This window comes from Penicillium daleae, assembly GCF_028827525.1.
Source record: "Penicillium daleae strain IBT 16125 chromosome Unknown utg000004l_segment0_segment0, whole genome shotgun sequence".
NCBI lineage: Eukaryota > Fungi > Ascomycota > Eurotiomycetes > Eurotiales > Aspergillaceae > Penicillium > Penicillium daleae.
The window spans coordinates 765,771-791,120 of NW_026623152.1; the positions used below are offsets into that span (position 1 = coordinate 765,771).

Sequence of the window (25,350 nt, forward strand, 5' to 3'; positions counted from 1 at the left end):
AGTCAAGATTCTTCTCCCCCTGGAAAACAATTCTCTCACTGAGGACTCGGCGGAACCTTTCATCGGCTCGTTGTTGTAAAGAAGGGACTCGCGATGAACAGACATTCAGTATCGCCATGAGTAGAAAAGGACTGTTCACTGCCATCGAGGACGCTGACGCATTTTCAGATAACACAACGAATGGAAAATATTGCTGACGATTCCTGAAAAGGTCGAGTAGCGTCTCTGCATCTTCTATTGCCACATTGGATTTGCTTGAGGATGAGTCGGAAGGAGATGTCTGCATATTATTGTAACCTGAAATGTCTGGAGAACTACTTCCCACCGATGGCGGCTGAAAGGCCCGGCAATGAATGTCGTAGAGTCCGTTCAAGTCATCATTTGCTACAGATTGATTTTGAAAGAGCTCAGAGACAATGTCCTTGCCAGTGAAAGCCCGTTGATCCTGTAGATCGGGTAGTTTGGAAATATTTCCGATACTATTCCTAAAAATATGAAGTCAGTTACTTGAGTGTATATTGAATTCATAGAGAGAGCTACCGAGTAGCACGCTGTGTATCTGCCGCGAGATTGCAGGGAATTCCTAGTTTCGCACATCTATTCTGTATGTCAGCATGAATGCGCAGATCTGGTGAGCTTTCACCCGAGGCTCAAATCTGCCCGTTTCGACTCTGAATAAGGTGTGCCTGTCATACCTTCGGCATATCTCAGCGCCGCGGATATTCTCAACACTGAGACATCGGATTTTCCGCTCTTTGCAAGGGTTACATGCTCGTTTTCGTCTTGGTCGTGGACACTTATATCGCCATTCATCTTCCATGATTTCGAGGCTTGAATTGAAGAAAAGCGTCACAATAGCAGATATTGTAGATATAGACGTTTGCCGACAAGGCTGAAGTTATCGTTGCCTCTTCTGCAGCGGATAGCAGGTCGAAGCGAAAAGAGCATGTGGAGGGAAGGTTTAGCCGAGGTGGACGTGTAGGTAGAGGTGCCAAGAGAATATATAATCAGTCACGTAGACCTGGCCGTTTCGACTGTTGACACAAACTTGAATGCGTCAGTAATTAATTCGAAAAAGTACGTCTGGGTTAACTAGGGAATTTTCCAGAGTTCCATCGTGGAAGATCGTTCAAAAGAGAGGATGTGAAGCCTTCGATACACGGTATATATATTCATGCAAGATTTCAGCGGTTATCAATTCAGTTACACATCCATGTAGCATTCTGTAACGTGAAAGTCTTCGCGGCATATTGGTATCCCAGTTTTAATTTCCTCTTTCGTTTTCAACGGGCAGTACTTCCAAGGGTTTAAAAACCACTCAACTAGAGCCTCGACGTGCGAGCATCCGCATAATTAACATCTCTCTCAGGCCAATATCCAACTCGAATCATATGATCAACCAGACTATCTTTACCGCCCCAAGTATGTCTTCCAAAGCCAGCCATCATATCCATGCCATTAAGCAAGGAGCCTGTAGTCCATATCTTGCCATCTTGAGCCCATCTTCTCTTGATCCAATTTATTCCAGGGGCTGTTTGCCGCATCATGGGAAGCATGGGAATCGGAGCGGTCAATGTCTTGCCTTCGAGGATCCCTGCAGCGAGTACCGGTAGAAATCCTGCACAAACACAGAGAAGTGCGGCACACTCAGCGTAGGCCTTGCGGAGGAATTGCTTCTCTGTTTCGCTGACTTGATAGCCTACCGCATAAGCTCCGAGGACCACGATGTCGAGTGGTGGGCAATCAGCAAAAGAGTTCTGGATGACCGGATTATGAGTCTCGTGTGGTATTCCGAAAAAAGATCCAAAAACGATATCTTGACTTATCAAAGCTTGCAATGGAGAATAGGCTTACCGTGGGCAGCACTTTCATGTTACCTGTCAACCGGGCAGGAGTCTTGCCATCCTCAGTGACCCAATGATGCTCAAAGTCCAAGGCTTGGGACTTCAACTCATCGGAAACAAGATTCGGCGGTGCCCGCTGGAGGAACCTGCGACTAATACAAGAGAAGAAGCTGGCAGGGGCAATGTCAAGGTGCTCGGTCACGCTGGTCGTAAGGGCCTTAGTAGATGTGTCAAAAGTAACTATACAAGATGCTTACCTGTTCATGAAAACGATGCCAACCCGAATAGGACATCCGGGGTTGCGAAGGTCGATTGGCGAGGCCATATTTAGACTGATGATAGTCGATCAAAGGATTATTCAATCTGTCGAGAAATACTTAGAATGAGAGTGATTTATACTTGTTCCAATTGGAAGGCCTGCCCTGTACGTATCTACCTGCATCTCGTTACACTCGGATAGCTGTGGGACCTTACTGGCTCTTGATGTATCTTCCCATAATCACAGCCAATCATTGTGATAATGGCCAAGATTGCCCGTCGGAACATCTGCATCGTCGCGAATTGCCCTCCGTGATACACAAACAAGATGCGCACGTTCTTGGCGCCTGAGACTACATCGCAAGGGAAACATTCTGCTTAACAGAAAAAGAAAAAGGGTAATTCCATTCATATAATTTTATCTACAGACCTAAAAAGCGGTAGGTTCTGCATTTTACTCCAGGCACAGCTTCTCAAACTCCTTGATCTGCTCCTCCAAGCGAGCAGCCTCGCTCTCAGCATCACGGAGACGCTTCTCCTCAGCCTCGCGGACCTCAGCCTTGACCTTCTCCTTCCAGTTAGGAGCGCTCATGACACCCTGGGAGCGGCGCACGGTCTCACGGGCCCGCTCAAGGCTGGCCTTGGCCTTCTCCTCCTGCTCCAGGGCGACCTCCTTGGACACACGCAGGTAGACGGCAGCCTCAGCACCAACGGCAGCAACGACGCAGCCGGAGGGAGGAGTCTTGTTGTCCGGACCCAGGTGGGACAAGTCACCTAGAGTCTTGCCACCCAGGGAGTGGATGGTGGTGAGCTGCTCAGAGACGGTCTTCTCGCTGGTAGCATCGTAGGTCTGGATGATGATGTCACCCTTGGTCTTGACATCGTACTGGGCCAGGATGGAGCGGATAGCCTTGGAAGAGTTCAGGATAAGCTCGTATGCCTCCTCCGCGGCCGGGTCGTCGAACTCGGCACGGTACTCGGGGTACTTAGCCCGCATGATCGAGAACGTCTTGTCATCGGGGCGGCGGGGCAGACGCTGCCACAGGTGCTCAGTCACGAAGGGCATGATGGGGTGAATGAGGCACAGAGCACCCTCGAGCGCGGTGTAGAGGGTCTGCTTAGCAGACTCCTGGGTCTCGGGCGAAGCATCTTCGGCCAGAAGGTACTTGGAGTTCTCGATGAAAACGTCGCACAGCTGAGAGTACCAGTACTGGTAGGAGACGTTGGCGGTGACAGAGAACTCACGAGCTTCCAAAGCCTCGTTGATCTCCTTGGCGGCAGCGTTTAACTTGTGCAGAATCCAGCGCTCCGACAGGGACTCGTGGCCAGTCTTGGAAACAGTGGCCAAGGGCTTGAAGTCATCGCCGAGCTTGCCAAGAACGAACTTGGTAGCCTGGTAGATCTTGTTACAGAAACGACGGTAACCGTGGATGACCTGGACATCGAAGGCAATGTCACCACCTGTGAAACACGAGTTAGTAGATGAAAGGAAACAGGCTAGAATGAATACATACCACCAGTAGTGTAGGAGACAAGGGCAAAGCGAAGCGCATCAGCACCGCACTCGGGAATACCCTTGGGGAAGGCCTTCTTCTGGTACTTGGTAGCAGTGGCGACCTCCTTGTCAGCAAGGTTACCGAGCAGCAGCTTGTCGTGCAGAGTTTGCAGCTGGATACCCTCCATAACATCCAGAGGGTCAATAACGTTGCCGAGAGACTTGGACATCTTGCGACCCTCTGAGTCACGAATGAGAGAGTGGCAGTAGACCTCTCTGAATGGAATCTGTCCGGTCATCTTGATACCGAGCATGATCATACGAGCGACCCAGAAGAACAGAATATCCCAGCCAGTTTCCAGCACGGAGGTGGGGTAAAGGTTCTCGAAGTCGTGAGTCTTACGGGGCCAGCCCAGAGTTGAGAAGGGCCACAGACCGGAAGAGAACCAAGTGTCGAGGACATCGGGATCGCGGTCCAGGGTAAACTTCTTGCCGGGGAACTTGGCCTCGGCCTTCTTGCGAGCATCCTCCTCGGTGCGGCCAGTGACCCAGAAGTTACCATCGGCGTCGTCGTTCTCCTCGCCCTCGATGTTAACGAAGTAGGCGGGAGCCTGGTGACCCCACCAGAGCTGACGAGACAGACACCAGTCGTTCAGGTTGCGCATCCAGCGGAAGTAGTTCTTCTCGGCGGACTCGGGACGGATGATGATATCACCCTTCTCAACGGCTTCGATAGCGGGTCCAGCCAGAGACTCCATCTTCATCCACCATTGAGGCTTGAGGATAGGCTCGATAACATCATTTGACTTGGAGCAGCGGGGCACCTTCATGGGGTTGTGCTCCCACTTCACGTACAAACCCTTCTCCTTGAGGAGATCAATGACCTTGTAACGGGCATCGAAACGCTTCATACCAGCGAAAGGACCACCATTCTTGTTAAAGGTACCATCGTCGTTCAGGACGGAGATGAACTCGAGGTTGTGCTGCTTACCGCGGTTGAAATCGTTGAAGTCGTGAGCGGGGGTAATCTTCACGGCACCGGTACCGAACTCAGGCTCAACACCCTCATCGGCGACAATGGGAAGCAGACGGTCAACGAAGGGGTGGCGAGCGTTCTTGCCGACCAGGTGCTTGTAGCGAGGGTCGTTGGGGTGGACGGCAATACCACTGTCACCAATCATGGTCTCCGGACGAGTGGTAGCAATCTCAATGCGCTCGGTAGTACCATCGATCTCATAGCAGAAGTGGGTGAGAACACCAAACTCGACCTTGCGGTCGTAGCCAGGGACATCCAGGAGAGTGCGGCCTTCGATCTCCGTGTTATCGACCTCAAGGTTGGACAGGGAGGTGTTCAAAGCAACACACCAGTTGACCAGGCGGTTGGCACGGTAGATAATGCCCTCTTCGTGCAGCCGAACGAAGGTCTCGGTCACAGCGGCGGACAGGTTGGGGTCCATGGTGAAAGCCTCACGCGACCAGTCGAAGGAACCGCCAACTCTGCGTAGAGCGTTCTTGATGTTCTTGTGGTATTCATCCTTCCAGTCCCAGATGAGCTTGGTCATAGCCTCACGTCCAAGATCGTGACGAGTCTTCTTCTCCTTCTTCCATAGCATCTTCTCGACAACACTCTGGGTGGAAATACCTGCGTGATCCATACCGGGAAGCCACAGAGTGGTCTTGCCTTTCATTCGCTGCCAACGGATCATGGTGTCTTGCAGGGCGTTGGTCAGGGCGTGACCCATGTGAAGGGAACCGGTAACGTTGGGAGGAGGAATAGGTATGACGAAGGAGCCTTCAGGCTTGACTTTGCCATCGGGACCCCATTCAGGCTTGAAAAGATCGCGCTCTTCCCACCACTCGAGGCGACCAGTCTCGATGACCTTGGGATCGTAGGCATCGGTGGTCTTCTCCTTCTCAACCTTCTGCACCTTCTTCTCGGCCTTGGGCGCGGCGGGCTTAGCAGTCTTGGCCTTGGCCTGCTTCTCTGCGAACTTCTTCGTTTTCTCAGCCTTTTTGCGCTCGCGCTCCACTGTATTATGACCGCCTAGTGTCAGCATTCGTCCATCTTGAAGCAAAGTCCAGTGTCTCTCAAGCAATTCAGGATCGGGGATCCCGCAGGTTCCACATACACTCCTTCTCGGTCTTCACCTTCGGGGCAGCGGAGCCATCGTTGGCAGCGGCCTCGGCGATCTGGTTGCGCGTCTGCTCGTCAACTGGAGGAGGGTTCTCGGTCAAAGGGGCAGTGTTCTCCCCCACTGCATGGTATGTCAAGGTCAGCTTGCGGACTGCAGCATGAGTCATGAATCATTGGAAGAGGACTGACTGGGGTTTTGGGAGGCAGAGTTTTGAGCCATCCTGGAGAATGATCGATATGTCGGAGGGAATCTCCAAGGCGCCGATCGCGCCACGAGTCGCCGGATAAGTATCTTGAGGGGAGGGAGATGCGACAAGGAGGGGTGGTTGTGCGAAATGCGGGCAGATTAAATTTCCCACGACGAATGAGCGAGCGGGGCCCAAGTGAGGATCGGTGGGGACCACGCGACGCTGGGGTTGGCAGATGCAAGTGTGGCTTTTCTATAGCTTCAGGCACACCATTGGAATCAGTCGCCGCGTTTATAGTTGTTGTTCTCGCTATTTTTTCTATGTTTTTGTTCCGGTCTCGCTGCTGCTACAAGCTATCGAGTATTGGACTCACGTGATGGCGCTGGTGCCAACGGGTGATCCGATCGGCAATCCGATAAGGCGATAGTTGACGAGGACCGGACGGGCATCTACAGGGGCAGTAGGTTGGCATATCGACGGAGATATCTGGGAGGAAAAGGATAACAATTGAAATGAAAATGCATTGTGTCTTCAAAAACCCCCTCGTAGCATGGTCGCCAATCATGAGTACCTCTCCAATACCTTCCCTCCAATGCATGTGCATGTTAAGCCAGAAGCAGTCGCGCGAGAGAACTAGGGGAAGCATGAACAGCGAAAAACAAGATCACATGAGAGCAGGGAAGAGGAGAAAATGAAAATCCATAACACCAGACCAAGGGATGAGGGAGGAGGGGGAAAGAAAGAGAATTGGCGAGGACTGAAGAAACCAACGCTGTACAATTAAGAGAGCATCGAGAAAGGAGGTTACTCCCGCTCTAAGTGGACAACTGATTTGATTGCGCTCACTAACACGCCTGTAGAACCGAGGCGATACAGGGCTGACCAGCCCAAGAAGATTAGATGTCATGTCTTGTCATCAACGTCGTCTCCATTCGGAATTCGGTCATTCATCGCAGCCCCTCCTCTGCCGGCGGGAAAGCTCGGAGGAAACATTGAGAAGAGGTGGCATTGAAAATTCTCCTCCGTGTTTTCTTAACCGCGCGCCGCTGCAATAGGCGAATCTTCAACTCAGACACATAAGGAGGCTCGTGATACCGTGTGATAGTCTGTAGATAGGATGGTAGGGGAGAGGAGGGTGGAAGAGGTGCTGATAGGAAATGTAAGGAAGATGAGAAAGGAGCAACGGTAGTTCACAGCTGCAGGAACTGATCAGGACTGAGCAGCTGCGTTGTTCAGAGAATCGGCGCGAACGGGGTCAAAGTAGGCATGAGCCATGGCCTCTTGAGCAGTCAGGCGTTCCTGTACAATAGTCAGTATGTGCTCGGCAAGTTTATGAGAACAGTCATGACATACGGCGTGGTCATAGCGAAGCAGCTTATCAAGGAAGTCAATAGCTTCATCGCTGACGAAGCGCTGGTTTTCAGCCGTGACAAACGAGTGCCACGGCTTGCGTGGGAAGCGCGAGAGGATATCGTCGTACTGCGGGTCGAGCTCAATGTCGTACTTGTCCAGGTATTCAAAAAGCTCCTCAGTTCCCAAGACCTTGGCAATCTTTACCAGTTGGTCCGAGTTGCTGTTGCCGTGGAAGAACGGCTCCTTGCGGAAGATCATGGAAGCGAACATGGCGCCCAGTGACCACATATCGAGGGAGTAATCGTACTCCTGGAAATCGACGAGAAGCTCAGGGCCTTTGAAGTAACGAGATGCGACTCGGACGTTATATTCAGTGCCCTTGTGATAAAACTCAGCGAGACCCCAATCGATCAATCGTAGCTATAGCAGCATTAGCATTTATACCCCTCAAAAAGAATGTCTTATACACACCTTGCGCTTCTCATGATCGATCATGACGTTGTGGGGCTTCACATCTCGGTGCATGATACCCTTGCTGTGACAGAAGTCCAGTGCCTTGAGGAGCTCGTAGATGTAGAAGCGGACATCATAGTCCGTGAAGCGGGGGTACAAGGTACGGAAATCGGTGTTGTTGACAGCTTCAAAGACCAAGCTGGGAGTCTTGCTTTGATTATCCCGAACAACGTCCAGCAGAGCTACAACGTTGGGACCACCAGCCAGATTCTGAAGAATCTTGATCTCTCGCTTAATCTTCTTCTTCTTCACGGGCTTGAGAACCTTGATAACGCATTTCTGGTAATTGACAACGTTGATGCCCTCGAACACCTCCGAGTACTTTCCTCGACCTGAAGAGGAATAGTGTTAGCAAACGGTCAGTCCTGAGCTTGTCTCCACACCCGGGGCAAGAGGGCAGGTGATAACACCAGCGTCCCGGGTCGGATGACCTCGAATCAAAACTCTACATACCGATCTTGCGAACGATTTCGTAGTTCTCCAGGACACCCCAGGAAATATTGACACTGTCGTAATCCCAGTAGGACCGAGGCATGTGCTCGTTGACATCGGCGTAGACGCGCGCCATGGTGATTGAAGACGGCTTCCGAATCCGCCCACAATAGAAATCAGATGCGGCGGGGTTACGCGGGGCGCAGCCTAGTGACGGGATAGGGAAGGGTCGGGGGGAGTTGACACAGGAAGAAGACAACAGCAGCAGCAGGCCCAGCAACTCGCCAGCTTGAACTCAGCCGTGCTATCGATCGTCCTGATACAATGGGATTTTGGAGGTGAGGGGACAATATGATGCGAGCGAGATCTGTTCCGCCTTGTCACGGGATTTGCATGGAGAGCAGTCCCGAAATGGCTAGACCGTTGGTTGCCGGGGAAATAGTTGTTCCGAGATGATTTTCTAATTGCCTCTTTCGGACAGGTCGTGACCGCGGGTGTTTCTCAAGTACTCAATTTCTCAACGGACGCAGGAACCGTTACAGTGTCCCTTGGCCCTTTTTAAAAGGCACCATGTTTTATGATCTGAATGTCCCATACAGTCCAGATGACCCCGAGGCAATCCACACCTTAAACTTCCTGGCTGAACGTAAGTCATTCTGCCCTGACCTTGGCACCCGATCCGAACATATTTAAAGCTTGCGGACCACATGAGGTACTGACCTGACCTTAGTTGGTTACACCACCGTCGCCCTGTCCCAAACAATCACAGGCAAGCTCCCCCCGAGCCTCAGCCCGCCACCTCTCCCATCGAATGCGCCAAAGTCCCTCCAGCTACTCACCCGCCTCAACCTTACACTCTCCGACCCCGCGCAAAATCAGCGGCTCAACAGCTTGACACAGGCTTACGATATTGTCGCACTTCGCCCGAGTAATGAGAAAACCCTTCTCAATGCCTGCACAAATCTGGAGTGTGACGTGATATCACTCGATCTTTCTGTGCGACTTCCATTCCACTTCAAATTCAAAATGCTGTCGGCTGCGATATCACGTGGTATTCGTCTGGAGATCTGCTACGGTCCGGGAGTCACAGGGAGTGGGCTGGATGCCCGCCGTAATTTGATTGGAAACGCAATGGCATTGATCAGAGCTACCCGGGGAGGACGAGGAATCATCGTCTCAAGTGAGGCCAAGCGTGCCCTGGGCTTGCGAGCTCCGTGGGATGTGATCAACCTGACCTGTGTGTGGGGATTGTCACAAGAGCGCGGAAAGGAAGCAATCTGTGAAGAAGCCAGGAAGGTCACAGCTTTGGCCAAGCTCAAGCGCACGAGCTGGCGTGGTATTGTCGATATCGTCCATGGGGGCGAGAAAGCGAAGGCCGAGAAGCCAACTTCGAAGCAAAAGGGCCAAAACAAAGCAGCAACACCTGTGCTGTCGGAGCATACAACTGATACTTTGAAGAGGAAAGCTTCACTTGGCTCCGAGGCCGCCGTGGAACCTGAGAAGCCGCTGTCGAAGCGGGAGATGAAGCGACGAGCGAAAAAAGCTCGACTCGAACCCCAAGGAGAAGATGCGAGCTGAAGTGTCACGGGTGTCTAGATATCATCCCTTTTGGCACCTTGTTTGTCCGCACGACGTGAGCACTCACAGACTGGCTTTGCCCTTTGCATCGAAACAGATCAGGCCTTGCCTCTTTCCATCCCCAAGCACACAGCAGGCTGCTTGATGATATTTGCCCAATCTAGACGGCTTGCATGAGGCGTCAAGGGCCTTGCTCGCCACCTTTAGCCACTACTTGGTATCCCGGTGGCCTCGGTGGAGATACTGGTTGCCTTTGGTACACTCCATGAGTCGAGTGTGTCGTGTCGCATCAATCATACTCGAAAACAAGCCACAGTTAGACCTGAAGGGCTATACATGCTGTGATGGGGTCTTCCTCCATGGTCTGCCACAGTGCCTTGGTTTTATTCCAGGCGTCTTCGGCGGGTACCACTTCTTCGTCTGCAGGAAGAAACGTTTGCTTGCTTTGATATTGTTATTTTTCATAGCATCAATACCCAGGTCTCAAGTTGTACGAGCTCTATCATTGTTTCTCTTCTCTAAATCCCTCGCCTTCTGCCACACGGTCATCCCTCTGTTCTCCACTCGCCCTCATTACCGCTAGTCCGGTACTATGGAGCTTCCCGTCATGTTCGGCATTGCTAGAAGCACTACATTTGAATTACCTATCCTGTAGACCTGACACGATAACTAAAGGCCAAGCCCAGCGGCAAGATCTGCTGAGTCATTCACTCTACGGTGGGTCCCTGCCCTGCCCCAGGCACCTAACCTTAAGTTGGTCCCTTTTTTAGCAAGACCGTTTGAGGCAACTAACTAAAGCGCGTCTCGGCCCACCGTCAACCCTGCAACCATGCCGCTACGCAGATCGCACACGAAATCCCATCACGGCTGTTCTCATTGCAAGAAGCGTCGAATCAAATGCGATGAGTCTCGCCCTATTTGTGGGTCCTGCCGAAAAAAGGGCCTCTCATGCACTTTCGATATTTCCCAGCCAGGTCATATCCTTCCTCGCAATCTTGATGAGAATAACCAATGGCCAAGAACTGAGAGTACGGCTGGACTTCCACTATGCGAACTAGAGCTTCTACATCACTGGCATACGGCAACGGCCATGTCGTTGATAGAGAATGAGGCCTTGAGTGAAGTTCTTCAGACACAAGTCCCCAAGGCGGGACTGAGCCACCCGTTCGTGATGCATGGTATCCTGGCTATATCAGCGCTGCATCTTTCCCAGCAATGCTCTGGACATCGTCGCCAGATGTATACGGATATCGGAATGCGACATCAGAGCCATGCATTGTCGCTTTTTGTACCGCTTCTTAGCGATGTGACCCCTGAAAATGGCGGCAGTCTTTTCGTCTGCTCTTTTCTTATTTCCGGTTTTTCGTTCGCTTTCCATGGCCTCATGACTCAACCTTCCTCCATGCGTGTGAGCGAAGTAATTGAAGTCTTCAAATTAGTCCGCGGGACAGCTTCGATTGTGGAAAGGGCTCGGCCGTGGATCGAAGAGGGTGATATGCGGCCTCTGTTAAAATTAACTAGGTGTGCACAAGGAACTCCCCGGTCAAGACATATTCATGAAATGAATACTCGCCTTGAAGCGCTCATCGACCATCAAGTAGACGCAAACCACCATCCCCAGCTTACGAGTAGTACGCGGGCTGTCATAGTTCGCTCTACTCGGCACCTTCTTGAAGTTTGTGTTTCTTCTATCGCTAGCGATAACCAAACTACCATTCTCGCCTGGCCTGCGATAATTGATGTTGAGTACTTGGATCTTCTGCAACAAACCCAGCCATGGTCTTTGGTGACACTCGCTCACTATGGGGCCGTTCTCCATGTTATGACCAATGCCTGGTGGATGGCCGGCTGGGGCAAGTTCTTGGTCAATGTTGCCGCGGCATACTTGGATGAAACTGGACGATCGGCGATTGCCTGGCCTTTAGCCGTCGTCAGTGAGAAGGCCGATGAGTGACAACTGAGAAGCTGCTTCTCGTTCTTCTTACTGCTTTTGGTATAGTTTTCGAATCAGTGGGGTATCCGTGTGGGGAATCTAGCAATCCGAATTCTACAAGGCATTTGTTCTTGTTCTTTTTGATCCTGCACTCAAAGGCCGACCCGTTGACTCGGTATAACTGATACCGAGTGCAGTTGAGTTTGGGACTTCTGCGAACTCTTTCCCCCAGCCTTTGTGCACATTCGAGTGTTCGAGCCAGCATCGCTTGCATTCTCCGCATTTTGTGACGAACCGGGGTTAGTGCGCTTCCCCCACATTCGCCGATCAGAACGATACGCGGATTTGGGCTCGTGTTCGTATACCAAGGCAGAGTTGTCTATTGTTCTCATCAGACCCTCGTCAAATTTTGTTATAAAAGAGATGAATCCTCCTGTATCAGGATGAATCGTATCCAACAAAGTCTCAGAGATCGTGATTTCCCTCACATTTCGTTTTGGTCTCCAAGATGCGTTGGACGTTCTCTGCCATCGCATGCATGATCGCCTTTGGTACGGCATCAACCATACCAGCACCTCCTCAGCCAGAACCAATTGAAGTTGTCGAGCTTCCTCTTCCTCCGGTTGCACCGAGCAATGACACGGGTGCATGCACGGCCTCCATAAACCCCCACCGGACAGGCTGCATTGGACAGATATCAGACTCCTTCCAGGCTGGCGACTTCGCACCTGATGGGAAATATGTGGTTGTTACTGTGGAGTTCGTCGGTGCTCCAGCGGCACCAGATCCTGCCAGCATATATACCGGGACACATCTCATCCTTGTCAAAGCGGACGGTACACATTTCCCAAATGGCGATGCATGGAAATGTTTGAGCTGTGGTGTTCCTGCGCAAAATGCGCGCAGTATTGACCCGGTGAGGGACTATCCACATGTGGCCAGAAGTTCCCGACAAGCACTTTGGGGGCACAATATTCTGGATTGTAGTGGGATTCCCCTGGTTAGCGATGCGTGTACGCCAAACAAGACTCACATCTATCCAATCTACTGGCCAACCGGCAGGAACAGCTCGGGCACCCCACGAGAAATGCGTCTGCACCCTGACGATACTCATATGGGTTGGAGCTCCTTCACAAGTGGTGGCGAGTTCGCATACTATGGTCGACTACAATTCCGTCAGAATCCGACAGATGGAACGCTCACTGTCCCCAGATACGATCTCATCGATGTGAACCTGCTCGTTCAACCCAACGGAACCGCACCTGTCATGGCTGAAGGCAACGAGCTAAGGCTCCATGACGAAGCAATTGCAGTTGGTGAGCTTCGTGGATTCAGCGGCACCGGAGACGAGATTTTATATATTGGATCAACACGCGAGGCAAACAACATTGATCTTTTTGCGGTCCATATCGTCACAGGCGTTGTGCGCCGTCTCACCAGTCACCCCGAGTATGCTGATCCTATTGCCTTCTCACATGACAACCGATGGTTTGTTACCATGGATACTCGTGGCTCAAACCGACAAATGTGGATGGCTGGGGAGAGGTATATTCCTCCTCTGATCGACTTAGTTACCATCGCGGCTGCTTCATCAACTCGCAATAATGGCGCACGTCGCTTCTTTCAACCGATTTTGATCGACCGTTATGGTGACCGGGGTGACTACTTTGGTCAACGTGTGAACTATGAAGGCGATGACAGCAATGGCAGTATCAACGATCCGAACTGGAATGGCAGAGCAGACCCAGCCTTCTCCCCCGACGGGTCGAAAATCGTATTTTGGCAAGCTTTAGTGGTCTCACCTGCCTGTGGTGGTACCAACCCACTTCCCTGCCCAGTGTCAACTGCCCAAGGAGGTCGAACCTACCGCGTAATGCTGGCACGTCTTACAAGCCGCAAACCCACGGTCCCAGCCCCTGTTTTTGTTGCACCTGATTTTATTCCCTGGGCGACCCCGTTCCCAGCCGGTGCAAGCCTTCCTACCTCTTATTCATTGCCCGGGGGGAAATATACTCTCTACGGCATGGCCAGTGGGTTTGCAAATGCTACCCTGACTAAGGATCCGATTTTAGGCAGCTTCAAGACTGTATCTGTCAACTACACCAATTACTCGGACGATGGTCAGCACTACATCAATGGCTACGAATCTGTTACTCAGATATCGAGTACGTCGAATCCTTGGCTCAGCAACTTGAACTGGGTCTCCGATATCGTGCAAAGTGGCACCGTGAATGCCGTAAAGAAGACTGGACCGGGTGGATTCCAGTTGACTATTGATGCCCTAGCAAATATTTTTGAGGCCAATGGGACACTGACTACGACTATGAATGGTGTGACGTACTACCAGCCACTGAATGGTGCATGATTAGAAGCCAGTTGGCTACATGGCACTTCTATTTGGAGTCGTTCGAGGAGAGCACCCAGAGGTTGTATGTATCTACAGCTTGTAGCTAGGTATGCGATCCCGTGCAGTGTTCCTTCAATGGATCAATTAGCTTTACCGATCAATTACATTCTTTGAGTACAAAAATCTTAAAAAGGTGCTTGTATTCCGCAAACCATGAAGAACCCAACTTACATAACTAGAGCTACATATCCTCCCTTTGCTCAAGACTTAGCAGGTAATGGCTTCACGGGCCATTCATTTTCCCTTGTAAAACATGTCTCAAATGTCCATTCACCTTGACCAACAGTTTTCTGCAAGTCCCCTGACCCCTCTGGCAGGAAAATCTCACAGGTCATACCTGGTGGCACTGTGATTTGGACCTCCAAACGACTCTGTTTCTTACCGAAATGAGTAGTCTTCCACGAACAAGACACAATGCCCAGAGGGGTTTCATGCGAAGCAGAGGCCTCCGAGAATTCCGCCCCGATGCAAGGTGCGACGCGGCACTTTGTCCAGCCAGGCTCCAGTCTTTGCAGACCGGCCAATCTCTCATACAAGAACTTGGCAATCGAGCCAAAAGCATAATGATTGAAGGAAGTCATCTCACCAGGATTGATTGATCCATCGGGCAGCATACTATCCCACCGCTCCCATACCGTAGTAGCACCCATGGTGACTGGGTACAACCACGAAGGACATTTATTTTCAAGGAGCATCGCATACGCAACTTGAATATGACCAGTCAAGGCAAGAGCTTCGCACAGAAATGGAGTTCCGGCGAAACCCGTGCCGATTCGAAAATTGTTCTTTCGCACGAGATATACCAGCCGATCTCCTGCTCGCTCTTGCTGCGTAGGTGTCAGGAGGCCGAAGCATATCGCGATGGCGTAAGCTGCCTGACTGTCGGATACAAGACGACCATTGGAGGTTACGTATTCCTCTTGGAATTCCTTTTTGGCTGCATTCAACCCTTTCTCAAATTCGACTTTTTCACCGGTCTTGTGGAGAAGGGCGGTGATTCGAGTCATGAGGTCTAAACTTTGAATCAAGAATGCATTGGCTACCAGCTGTGCGTCCGTTTTCCCTTTCCAGGGCGCGTCCGGCGGAGCATCGGGATCGAGCCAGTCCTAAAGCTGATTGTCAATGCCTGGGATAATGAATAGTTTGAGGCAATAGAGCGATGAGTCTCTTACCCCAAGCTGGAAGATGCTGGTGTCCCAGAGGTGAGTGCAGCCTTCTTTATTCCTAGGCAGTTTCTGCAACCAAGTGGTCATGCTGTCATACTGCTGTTCTAAAATTTCCACCTTGCCGGTTTCCCCATATAATGCCCAAGGTGCAAGAATAGTGACATCGTGCCAGATTGCGCAAGGTTTCCGACGACACCATACAGGGTCTGGGAGTGTCGCGTTGGGGGTGACCATGGCTGGGACACCATCAAGAGTTTGCTGGTCATACCACACATCGACAAGCCAATTCTTGAGAAAATCATAGCAGTTAAATAGCAGTACTGCTGTTGGGGCAAAAAGCGCCAAGTCTCCAGACCAACCAAGGCGCTCATCGCGTTGAGGACAGTCTGTTGGCACTGAGAGAAAATTTCCCTTCATGCCCCAACGAATGTTATGGTACAGCTGATTGACCAATGTATCCGAACATGCAAATGAGCCGATCTCTTCCATGTCCGTGTGGCATACAACTGCCTCGACCGAGTCAATCAGACTGGAGTCGCTGGTCCATCCGTCGACCTGGGCATATCGAAATCCATGGAATGTGAAGCGAGGTTCGTACTTCTCGCCTGCTTGGTCTCCCTTCAAGATATATTCATCCACCGCGTCGCATTGACGAAGTGGTCTGATGCAAAGTTCCTGATTCTCCAGAACCTCGGCATGTGAAATGACAATTTTATGACCGCGAGACCCTTTTATGTTTCTCAGCCTGACATATCCGACCAAGTTTTGGCCAAAGTCGAGGATGGATTTTCCCATTGGAGACAGAAGTTGTTGAACTGGTTTGATGATCTCAATCCGTCTCACAGGCTCGCCAAATCCCGATGTCAGCATGATTCGCTCGGATAAGGGTGGCATGCAGAGAACGGGTTGCCAGGTATGAGAAATATCGCAAGGTCCTTCAGGCACAATGGTCGACCAATACGGAACCTCTCGAGTAGCATCATACTTTTCGCCATTGTAGATCTCGGCCAATTGAATTGGCCCTCTTTGCACAACCCATGTGCTATCGGTAGGTATGATCTCAACGGTGTCGTCGACGTAGTAAATTTCTAGCTGCGCCATCAATGCCGGATGAGGTCCCCAAATATTTCGGTGGCCACCTTCGAAGCCAATACGTCCGCAGAACCAACCTTCAGCGACGCGGACACCAATGCAGTTGCGACCATTCAAAAGGTTCGCCGTGACGTCGAATGTCTGGTATTGTAATCTCCGGTCGTAAGATGTCCAGCCCGGGGCCATGAAGTGGTCGCCCACGATTTGGCCATTGATCTCCGCCTCGTATACGCCCTGAGTAGTGATAACCAGTTTGGCGTGCACGAAAGGCTTCAAACAAACGTCTTTGCGAAAAAGCCATTCTGCATCTGGTCCGGGTGTATTCAGACCCCACGGCGCAGCAATTCGATCACAGCGCCAATCTTGCTTATCACCATTCTGACTGATGAATTTGACGGAGGCCATAGTTGTGTGGGATGATCCTGGTTCTTTGCGTTCTCCAATAATAAACCTGGCTGTGGTTGTTGGATAGGACGACTTTGGCGACTGAGAAAATTGTGGCTTGCAAGGCCGCAAAGAACTCTGTGTCAGAGAAATGGTTCAGTTCGGTACGATGAGGTACCGAGCCGGTGGAACTCAGAGCGAGGAAAGGCAGCCGAAGGCACGAATTGACCCGAGCTCAAAAGTGAAAGAGCATGTCAGATGCCGTATATCCTACTCAAAAGCCGACCCATGTTCTATCATAAGTTCGCCTTTTTACCCGGCGACATTCCGGCTTGAAGCATAGTTCTAAAAACGCCACACCGTGACTTGCATCGCTTGATCGAGCGTTTTTCAATATGAACATTAACATGTTTCAGGCTGGGGACAATGTCCTTCATGCCAAGAAAGAACAATGGGCTGTTGAGCCTCGCCCTGTGGAAGAGTTGCCTCTTCCTGCAAACTTCTTCTGGGGAGCAGCTACTGCTGCGTACCAGATTGAGGGCGGTGCTTCCCAGGATGGTAAGGGCAAGTCTATCTGGGATACTTTCAGTCATCTTGAGCCCTCACGGACTAATGGTGAGAATGCCGATGTGGCATGCGATCACTATAATCGTATGCTAGAAGATTTGGACTTGATGGCCTCGTACGATGTCGATGTCTATCGGTTTTCCATTGCCTGGTCTCGTGTCATCCCACTTGGTGGCCGCAACGACCCAATAAACGAAAAGGGCATTGCATTCTACAACAGGCTCATTGATGGCCTTTTGGCCAGAAATATCAAGCCAATCGTTACCCTATATCATTGGGACGTCCCACAGGAGCTCTATGATCGTTATGGCGCCTTTTTGAACACGGTTGAGTTCAAAGCCGACTTTGAGAACTTTGCCAAACTTTGCTTCTCTAGCTTTGGAGATCGTGTTAAGAATTGGGTTACCTTCAATGAGCCGTACATTATTTCCATCTTCGGTCATCATAGCGGCGTCCTTGCTCCTGGCCACAGTGCTGCCACTGGATATGACTCGCGAACAGAGCCATGGCGCGTCGGTCATACCATCATTCTTTCCCACGCTGCCGTTGTGGATCTATACGCGAGAGAGTTCCGACCTTCTCAGAACGGGATTATCTCAATCGTCCTGAATGGTCATTTCTACGAGCCATGGGACGCAGCAAGTGAGGAGCACAAAGCGGCAGCACAACGAAGACTGGAATTCTACATTGGCTGGTTCGCGGACCCCATCTTCTTGGGACAGAATTACCCCGCTCAAATGCGCGCCCAGTTGGGGTATCGGCTACCTGAGTTCACTACTGAGGAGATGAGCCTTCTCCGAAAGACTGCCCCATTCAATGCCTTCTACGGAATGAATCACTACTCCACCAAGTTTGCCCGTGCTCTTCCGGACCCACCGGCCGAGGATGACTGTACCGGAAACGTGGAGGAGCTAGCCGTCAACAAAGAAGGGGAATATCTGGGGCCTGTCTCTGGCATGTCCTGGCTTCGTGTTGCACCTGACGGATTTCGAAAGCTCATGAATTGGGTCTGGGATCGATACCACTTGCCAATCATCATCACCGAAAATGGCTGTCCCTGTCCAGGAGAAAGTCAAATGACACTCGATCAAGCGGTAAACGACACCTTCCGAGTTCGTTACTTCGGATTGTATCTGGATGCTATCTCTCGGGCCATTTATGAAGATGGCATCGACGTTCAGGGGTACTGTGCGTGGAGTCTTATGGACAATTTTGGTACGTATCTCATATTCCAACTGGCATTTCTTTTCTATTTTTCTGACTATTCCTTTAGAATGGTCTGCTGGTTACGGCCCCCGCTACGGTATCACACATGTGAGTTACGAGACGCTTGTGAGAACTCCTAAGAAATCCGCATTTTACTTGGAGCAATCTTTCAAAGCACGCCGTAGTGGATGTAAGTAGCATAGTTTGACAAATTTCATACAAAGTTAAATTCTTAATACACAAGTTTGATTGTGATGGCCTTTTGTTGTTCTATAACTACCTGAAACCTTCGATGCTTTAGTAGTATTCCCAATATAGTGATTGTCAACTCCGTGTAAGCAGCTTACCATATGATGTATTTCACTTCTCAACAGGAATGTGTAGGTACATTCCAGTAGACACTTTAAAGCGTTGGATGATTTCCTAAAAAAACGCAGATATTCAAAGAGCTTCCTTCGACAAGGCGGAGTTTGTAATATTATTCACTAAAGAGGACAGGGTAGGAAATCAGGTAGTAGGTCTTCCTCAATCCACCGGGGGTCATTCTCAAGCCAGAAACTACAGCGCGACTTTGGAACGACTTCCAAATGTCTTCAATTGTCTGATTGTAGGAAACGACGAGATAAAATGGTCGTCCAATTACAGCTGCCCTTGATGAGCCTAGTCCCAAAATGGCTTGGCCTAGTGGCGCCACAGGGTGCAAAACCGTGAACCTTCCCTAATTAGGTATAGTTTACGAATGCCTTGTCTATCCAGGAAGCCTCACCCTAGGTTCCATTGAAAGGACAATAGCTCCTTGGCGACTCAGCTGTATTCGAATAGATTATCGGCATATGAGTCGGCTATAGCACCGGTAATCAAAGCTAGCGTCGCTTTGATTCTACAACTTGAAAACCCCACCGCGAGATACGGGAGAATGTCTCGCGATTTTAGGATCATGGTGCAGTACTAGCATCGGCTATTGGTATTATAGGCAATTGATTGACTTTGCCAAGGAGTTTAGCTCTGGGGAAATTGCGGGGACGCTGATGGAGTGCGGAAGCAGCGGGGGTTGGGGATACTGAACCCAAAGTGCCCACATGCAGGGTAGGCGAGCAAGGTGAGCATCAAACTAATTCAAACTAATGATCAAAGACGCTCGCGTATTTTGAGTTCAATTAAGGCGCCTCTCGGTAAAGTAATGACCGAGTTTAATATGTGGCTGTTGCTGTTTCTTGGGTCATGCGACAATTAGCTTGAGCATTCAGAAGCCGTGGAGCTTTGAAGCTTTAAATTCAGAATGATCTCGCCAACCTTCTCGCAGCAGTAACTTGTGATACACAACTTGACTTGTAAAAGTCACTTACTCCGTGGCCCTGCAAGATGGAATCTGCGAAGAAATCTTTGAACGACCCCAACCCTTCTGCGAATCAGGTTGAGAACATTGCAGAGGATGGATTCGAAAAGTCTGATCCAGCATTCGAAGCGGCTACCAAAGGCCAAGTTACCACTGGGTACGAGGAGTTAGGCGCTTTCGAAACTATCAAGACTTTCAAGCTTTGCACACTCGTGTGCTTTGCCATGGCCTTCAGTGCGGCAACTGATGGGTACCAAATCGGGTATGTCAAGATTTGGAGCTATATATCTCAAGCTTCTCTGACCACATGCATTTGTCTAGAATCAATGCCAGTGTTATTGCCAATACCGGCTTTGTTTCACGCTTTGCCACCACTGTCGGCAAGAACGGAAAACCTGCACTTGCATCGCCTATTCTCAGTGGCTGGAGTTCGATTATGTCCTGTGGCCAGATCGTGGGCATGACCACTTTGCCATTTCTCTCGAGTAGATATGGAAGGAAGGTTGCGATGTTTACCTACTGGGTCATCTTAGTCGGCAGCGTGCTCACCGAGTGTCTCGCGAGATCATGGCAAGGATGGTTGGTCGCCAAGCTCCTTGCAGGAATTGGAGTCGGATGCCTGCAATCAACTGTCCCAACATACATCTCTGAGGTTGCGCCAACTCGAATCCGTGGAGGCCTGTTGATGTGTTATAGCTTCTGGTGGACACTGGGGTCATTCTTTGCACAAGTGGCTCTTCAACACCTCTCGAAAGATAACCCGACCAACTATCTGACACCCATATACACCCAGTGGGCCCAGATCGGGATCATGCTTCTAATCTACATCTTTGTTCCGGAATCTCCAGCCTGGTGCGTTAATGCCGGGAAGCATGATCGAGCTAAGAAGCAACTTCTGGCTCTCAACCGCGGCGTGCCAAATTATGACTTGGATCGACAATTCCAAGCTTTGGTCATGGCCGTGGAGCACGAACGTGAAGTTGCAGCTGAGCAACGACGCGAGAAGTGGTATGGAATTTTTCAGGGTACCAATGGCCTGCGCACTGTTGTCTCTTGCTGGACCAATCTCACCCAGCAGTTGATTGGTCTGAGTCTCTTCGGAACATTTGGGACATACTTCTTTCAACAGGCTGGGTTAGCGGATCCTTTCAAGATCAAAGTCATCACCAACTCAATTCAGATCGCTACTGTGATTGTCATAATCGCTGTTGCCGATCGCCTGGGTAGGAGACTGCTGGCTTGCTCGGGAACCACGCTCTGCTGGGTATCTTGTGTAGCCATCGGCATTATTGGAGTTTGCCCCCAGGTGAAGGCTTCGACCTATATCTTTATTTTCTTTGCTTGCTTATGGAGTAAGTGCCCCGTTCTCTCTGAAAAAACGTACGGCTATTGACAAAATTATCAGACGCAGGTCTGGCCACCAATGGTGCGACTGGTTGGGGTTATATAGGAGAGATCTCGTCTCAGCGACTGAGACCATACACCGCTGGCTTCGCAGCAGCAGTTACATGCGTAGCTGGAGTTGTGATGAATGTGCTTGTTCCATACATGACTAACAGTAACAAATGGAACTGGAGCTTAAAGACGGGTTGGTTCTATGCTGGCGTTGGTCTTCCGTTCGTTGCTGGCATGTGGCTATTGATTCCAGAGACTTCTGGGTGAGTCCATGAGTGCAATGCCAAATTCAACCGAATATTGAATCAACTAGGCTAACCCTTGAAACTTCAGACGATCCGCTGCTGAGCTCGATGAACTGTTTGAACGAAAGATCAAGCCTTGGCGATTCCACAAGACGGAGACAGCTACCCAGCGGCTTGTTCAGCTCAAAAAGGCCGAGGAAAACTAAGGCTAGTGAGTGAGGCTTTTTGAACTTGCGGTATTATGTCTGGTTGTCAAGGATGGCTTTCAAGCGACTTGAACTGACACGGATGCTCACATGTTGAAGCATTTATTGCAATGATGACTACCTAGCCATACTGGCCATACATGTAGTGGTGCAATAATCTGTCAAGGATGCTTAGCTAGCGACTTATGGGAATGATAATTAATGAAATTCAAGGGCTTGCGATTTCATGTAGAAACATTGTTCAGATTTCATTCGTTCCAGGAAAATATTAATATCACTAAAAATGGATGACCTCAAGGATAGAGCAAGGAAGAAATGCACACTGCCATATGTCGTTCGCCTGACTTTACCAGTATCACAAGTGTGCGAGTGCGAGGTGGCACCGTATAGTGGAAGTTGGAAAGTCTGCGTAGAAATCATTGAGGTCAACATTTTCGAGATTTCTCGAAATTCGGAGAATGTGCTTATTTTCACCGGAGTCCGTGGGCAACATCTCTGTTCCTAATCCACGCAAGGCTCTGACTTCCTTGGTGTTCTTCAACTAGAATCATCCCGAGTCCTTCACGTATGCTCCTTCCTCTCTATCTGCCCACTCTCTTTATTTGAAAACTCTGCCACATTCTATCTTCCACCATCTTGCTATCTGATGAGTCGCTTCTATATTTCCACATGCAAATCGTCTTCTCCCAACCGGGTCGAAAATCGCGACAATATCCAATGTCGTCTTCAGTCTAACCCGCTCCTTCTCCGCGAGCGATCGCAACTCCTCCGCCTCACCTTTTTTCCACCATCAAGTCTCTCAGTCTCTATTCCGAGTACTTCACTTTCAGTTCGGATCAGGTTCAGTAACTCGGCGTTTGAGTGAAGATCTATACGCTCTTCATTGCTCCCCATCTCGTTCGAAGACCCAACAGACATCCAATCTTTCACATCCATTGTCTCCTTGAGATGCCAAAAATGGAGATCATCGATCCCAATGGAGATCTTACCCTCGTCTTAGTCAATGAAAAGGACGATGACGTCGATCCATGGACCATGCCCAAAATCGCCCCGGATTCTAAGAAGACTCAATTCAAGGTCTCCTCAAAGCACCTCACTCTTTCTTCGCCATACTTTTTGACGAGGCTGGGACAGAATTGGTTTGAAGGCCAAGAGCTGGCCCAAAATGGCGTCGTTGAGATTGAAGTTGATGGGTTCAACCGTCGGGCACTTCATATCATTCTGGACATCCTACATTTACGCAATGCTCAAGTTCCAAGGAACGTCGATGGCAAACTCCTTATACACCTCGCAAAGATTGCCGACTATTTCCAGTGCCAGCAGAGCATCCAGATGTTCGTGCAGATCTGGTTTGATTCGGGGCAGTGGCGAGAATCATACTCCGAGAAATCCCCGGAATTCATGTTCCTCTGCAATGTCTTTAAGATGGGGGAGAGCTCCAAAACTGCATCACGCGTGCCTGGAAGGAAACAGAGGGCCGATTCAACCCCAGAAACGTTCCTATCCCAAAGTCTGTTCTAGGTATGCCCAAGTCAGTGTCGCATACAAGCCTGTACTCTGGCTAATCTTAGGCCTTTAGACACTATCGATCGGAGCAGAGCTTCATTTTACGAGAGAAGCGCCTTTGATATTGGCATACAAGTCCTCAAATATTTAGCACCGCCGCCACAACGACGATACGCTTGTACCTCGCTGCACCTGGGCTTATTGGTACAAAGAACGGAGCCGACTCAGAAGAATCCAACCCAAGATGTCGAAACCAGCCCAAAGGAAACAAGCGAGCGGATCTATCAATGGTTGTTGCAGGCAAAGCATACCTGTGGCAAACGATCCCTCTCACAATGCCCTAACTTTAACGATATTTTCGGGCCATATCTAATTGCGCGGATTCGACAAACTCGGAATTAGATGCAATGGTCAAACGACGCTTCCCTGATGCTGGGAAAGAAGGAGATGCAAATGTCCGGCGGAACCTAATGCAAGAGAGAGCTCTAAAACATGGGACTGAATTCGATTTTACACACAGGGAGATTCATGACTTTCAAGTGCTGGAGGTTGATTAGTGAATGCCTCGAATCGTAGGCTGATCATATGAGGCAAGGGATGGCAGGCTATATTTCTCAATGCAGATTTTGACAGTGACCCAGATTTAGAATCAGAGTAACAGCTGGCTAAGGGTGTATTAGATCCCCCGACGCGTCCTCGTAAGTATGCTAGGAGTGTCTTTCAATTCTCTAGCGGAAGACCTGATCGGATGGATCCCATTTTTGCATTCGCTTGAAAGGTACTGATGGAGAGTGAATGTACCTTCTTTTGGAATTATATCTTGTGGTTACCACAGCCTAAGAGGAGCAGGCATCGAAGCGACTAAATTTCAGGTCATTCTAGAATGCCCTGGATATCCATATCTGAAGACAAGCCCATATTTAGCCTTGATGAGGGAGCGAAAAGAATAGTCACGAACTGAATGAGCTTGAAACCCTCAGTACCTGAAAGTAAACAATGGGAATAGCTGGGCGAGAGGTCACGTCACGTTCCTACTCTTACCATCAACCGAGCCTTCGGCAGCAAACAAATTCAGTGTTCGCTCTTGCACTCGTACTTCAACAAGCATCTCCCTCTCTCATGCCTTTTCTCCCCAAAGATCCGAAGCTGTCTCATCATCTCCGATCCACGCGCCGAAGATCCGTCGTTCGCTTGCTCCTCGTCTCGACAGCCACGCTCGAGACAGTGGCTACTGAACAGCCCTCACCTTCCGTCTCATTGGTGCACGTCCTCTCACTACGTTCCCAGTATTGCACTACTCCCTCCACGGAGCCATGGAGATCGTGATCGAAGCCACCCATGGTTTGCCCACGACCGTGATTGACCCAGACGGCGACACAATCCTCATTTTGTCCAACAGGCAGTACCGGAGTCTGTTCCGATGCTCATCAGCAAAGCTGGTTCAGAACTGTGGTCACTTCAAGAAGAAGCTGGCACAAGGTGGACAACCTCACACGGAGTTGATGCGGGATGGAACTGTCTATCTGACTATCAATGAATTTGAGGTGAACACCATCGAAATCATCCTCAACCTAATCCATGGCCGGATCAGGAACATTCCGAGAAACCCACGCCTGCCGCTTTTGCTTGATATTGCTCGCTTCTGCAATTATCTCCAATGTTTGCCCACCGTGAAGCCATTTGCGACAAGCTGGATCGAAAAGTCCAAGGATTCGGTCCTAGAATGCACAACCATCAAACCCGATACAAACTCATGGATCTTCATCTCTCTCGTCTTCCGCCACCAAGAAGTATTCCGACACACTACGGCAGTCACGCAGCAGTGTTTGGACAATAGGATGGATGTTATGAGGGGTCACCCACTAGTCCCGAAGGACATTATCAGTAAGTAGATCTCAAACACAGTCATCGCGGATGAAAAAACACATGGCTCACCTAAAGTGTTCTACTAGAGCTTATCAACAGAGCAAGAGAAAAGTACATCGATACACTGGCCAGGCATCTTTACGAACATTTCAAACAACTGTCAAGAGGTCCCACAATCTGTTCTACTAGTTGTGATAATCGCTATGTCCGCCTGATGATCGAGATCTCGGACAGTGAACTCATATC

At 50.1% G+C, this 25,350-nt stretch overlaps 11 protein-coding genes across 11 annotated transcripts; 7 read left to right on the top strand and 4 right to left on the bottom strand.

Annotated features, from left to right (window-relative positions):
* Positions 1 to 1,322: 1,322 nt before the first annotated feature.
* N7458_003996 (class I glutamine amidotransferase-like protein) lies at positions 1,323 to 2,169 on the bottom strand (the record flags this gene model as incomplete). Its single annotated transcript, XM_056907378.1, has 3 exons — positions 1,323 to 1,757; positions 1,855 to 2,047; positions 2,102 to 2,169. 3 exons carry the CDS (start codon positions 2,167 to 2,169, stop codon positions 1,323 to 1,325), a joined length of 696 nt encoding a protein of 231 aa, XP_056768105.1.
* Positions 2,170 to 2,556: 387 nt separating this feature from the next.
* Positions 2,557 to 5,951, bottom strand: N7458_003997 (valine--tRNA ligase; the record flags this gene model as incomplete). Its single annotated transcript, XM_056907379.1, has 4 exons — positions 2,557 to 3,563; positions 3,617 to 5,662; positions 5,727 to 5,852; positions 5,921 to 5,951. 4 exons carry the CDS (start codon positions 5,949 to 5,951, stop codon positions 2,557 to 2,559), a joined length of 3,210 nt encoding a protein of 1,069 aa, XP_056768106.1.
* Positions 5,952 to 7,128: 1,177 nt separating this feature from the next.
* On the bottom strand, positions 7,129 to 8,353 carry N7458_003998 (casein kinase II subunit alpha/alpha'; the record flags this gene model as incomplete). Its single annotated transcript, XM_056907380.1, has 4 exons — positions 7,129 to 7,218; positions 7,273 to 7,692; positions 7,744 to 8,117; positions 8,239 to 8,353. The coding sequence occupies 4 exons, from the start codon at positions 8,351 to 8,353 to the stop codon at positions 7,129 to 7,131; spliced, it is 999 nt and encodes a 332-aa protein (XP_056768107.1).
* Positions 8,354 to 8,787: 434 nt separating this feature from the next.
* Positions 8,788 to 9,795, top strand: N7458_003999 (ribonuclease P subunit p30 family protein; the record flags this gene model as incomplete). The annotated part of the gene is made up of 2 exons (XM_056907381.1): positions 8,788 to 8,863; positions 8,948 to 9,795. 2 exons carry the CDS (start codon positions 8,788 to 8,790, stop codon positions 9,793 to 9,795), a joined length of 924 nt encoding a protein of 307 aa, XP_056768108.1.
* Positions 9,796 to 10,885: 1,090 nt separating this feature from the next.
* N7458_004000 (uncharacterized protein) lies at positions 10,886 to 11,749 on the top strand (the record flags this gene model as incomplete). Its single annotated transcript, XM_056907382.1, has 1 exon — positions 10,886 to 11,749. The coding sequence occupies one exon, from the start codon at positions 10,886 to 10,888 to the stop codon at positions 11,747 to 11,749; it is 864 nt and encodes a 287-aa protein (XP_056768109.1).
* A 487-nt stretch (positions 11,750 to 12,236) lies between these two features.
* N7458_004001 (uncharacterized protein) lies at positions 12,237 to 14,093 on the top strand (the record flags this gene model as incomplete). Its single annotated transcript, XM_056907383.1, has 1 exon — positions 12,237 to 14,093. One exon carries the CDS (start codon positions 12,237 to 12,239, stop codon positions 14,091 to 14,093), a length of 1,857 nt encoding a protein of 618 aa, XP_056768110.1.
* A 242-nt stretch (positions 14,094 to 14,335) lies between these two features.
* Positions 14,336 to 16,798, bottom strand: N7458_004002 (alpha-L-rhamnosidase; the record flags this gene model as incomplete). Its single annotated transcript, XM_056907384.1, has 2 exons — positions 14,336 to 15,241; positions 15,308 to 16,798. 2 exons carry the CDS (start codon positions 16,796 to 16,798, stop codon positions 14,336 to 14,338), a joined length of 2,397 nt encoding a protein of 798 aa, XP_056768111.1.
* A 374-nt stretch (positions 16,799 to 17,172) lies between these two features.
* Positions 17,173 to 18,799, top strand: N7458_004003 (glycoside hydrolase family 1 protein; the record flags this gene model as incomplete). The annotated part of the gene is made up of 3 exons (XM_056907385.1): positions 17,173 to 18,559; positions 18,618 to 18,740; positions 18,795 to 18,799. The coding sequence occupies 3 exons, from the start codon at positions 17,173 to 17,175 to the stop codon at positions 18,797 to 18,799; spliced, it is 1,515 nt and encodes a 504-aa protein (XP_056768112.1).
* A 1,113-nt stretch (positions 18,800 to 19,912) lies between these two features.
* N7458_004004 (putative MFS alpha-glucoside transporter) lies at positions 19,913 to 21,732 on the top strand (the record flags this gene model as incomplete). The annotated part of the gene is made up of 4 exons (XM_056907386.1): positions 19,913 to 20,148; positions 20,208 to 21,238; positions 21,292 to 21,544; positions 21,615 to 21,732. 4 exons carry the CDS (start codon positions 19,913 to 19,915, stop codon positions 21,730 to 21,732), a joined length of 1,638 nt encoding a protein of 545 aa, XP_056768113.1.
* Positions 21,733 to 22,689: 957 nt separating this feature from the next.
* Positions 22,690 to 23,253, top strand: N7458_004005 (uncharacterized protein; the record flags this gene model as incomplete). Its single annotated transcript, XM_056907387.1, has 1 exon — positions 22,690 to 23,253. One exon carries the CDS (start codon positions 22,690 to 22,692, stop codon positions 23,251 to 23,253), a length of 564 nt encoding a protein of 187 aa, XP_056768114.1.
* A 1,298-nt stretch (positions 23,254 to 24,551) lies between these two features.
* On the top strand, positions 24,552 to 25,130 carry N7458_004006 (uncharacterized protein; the record flags this gene model as incomplete). Its single annotated transcript, XM_056907388.1, has 1 exon — positions 24,552 to 25,130. The coding sequence occupies one exon, from the start codon at positions 24,552 to 24,554 to the stop codon at positions 25,128 to 25,130; it is 579 nt and encodes a 192-aa protein (XP_056768115.1).
* Between the last annotated feature and the right edge of the window lie 220 nt (positions 25,131 to 25,350).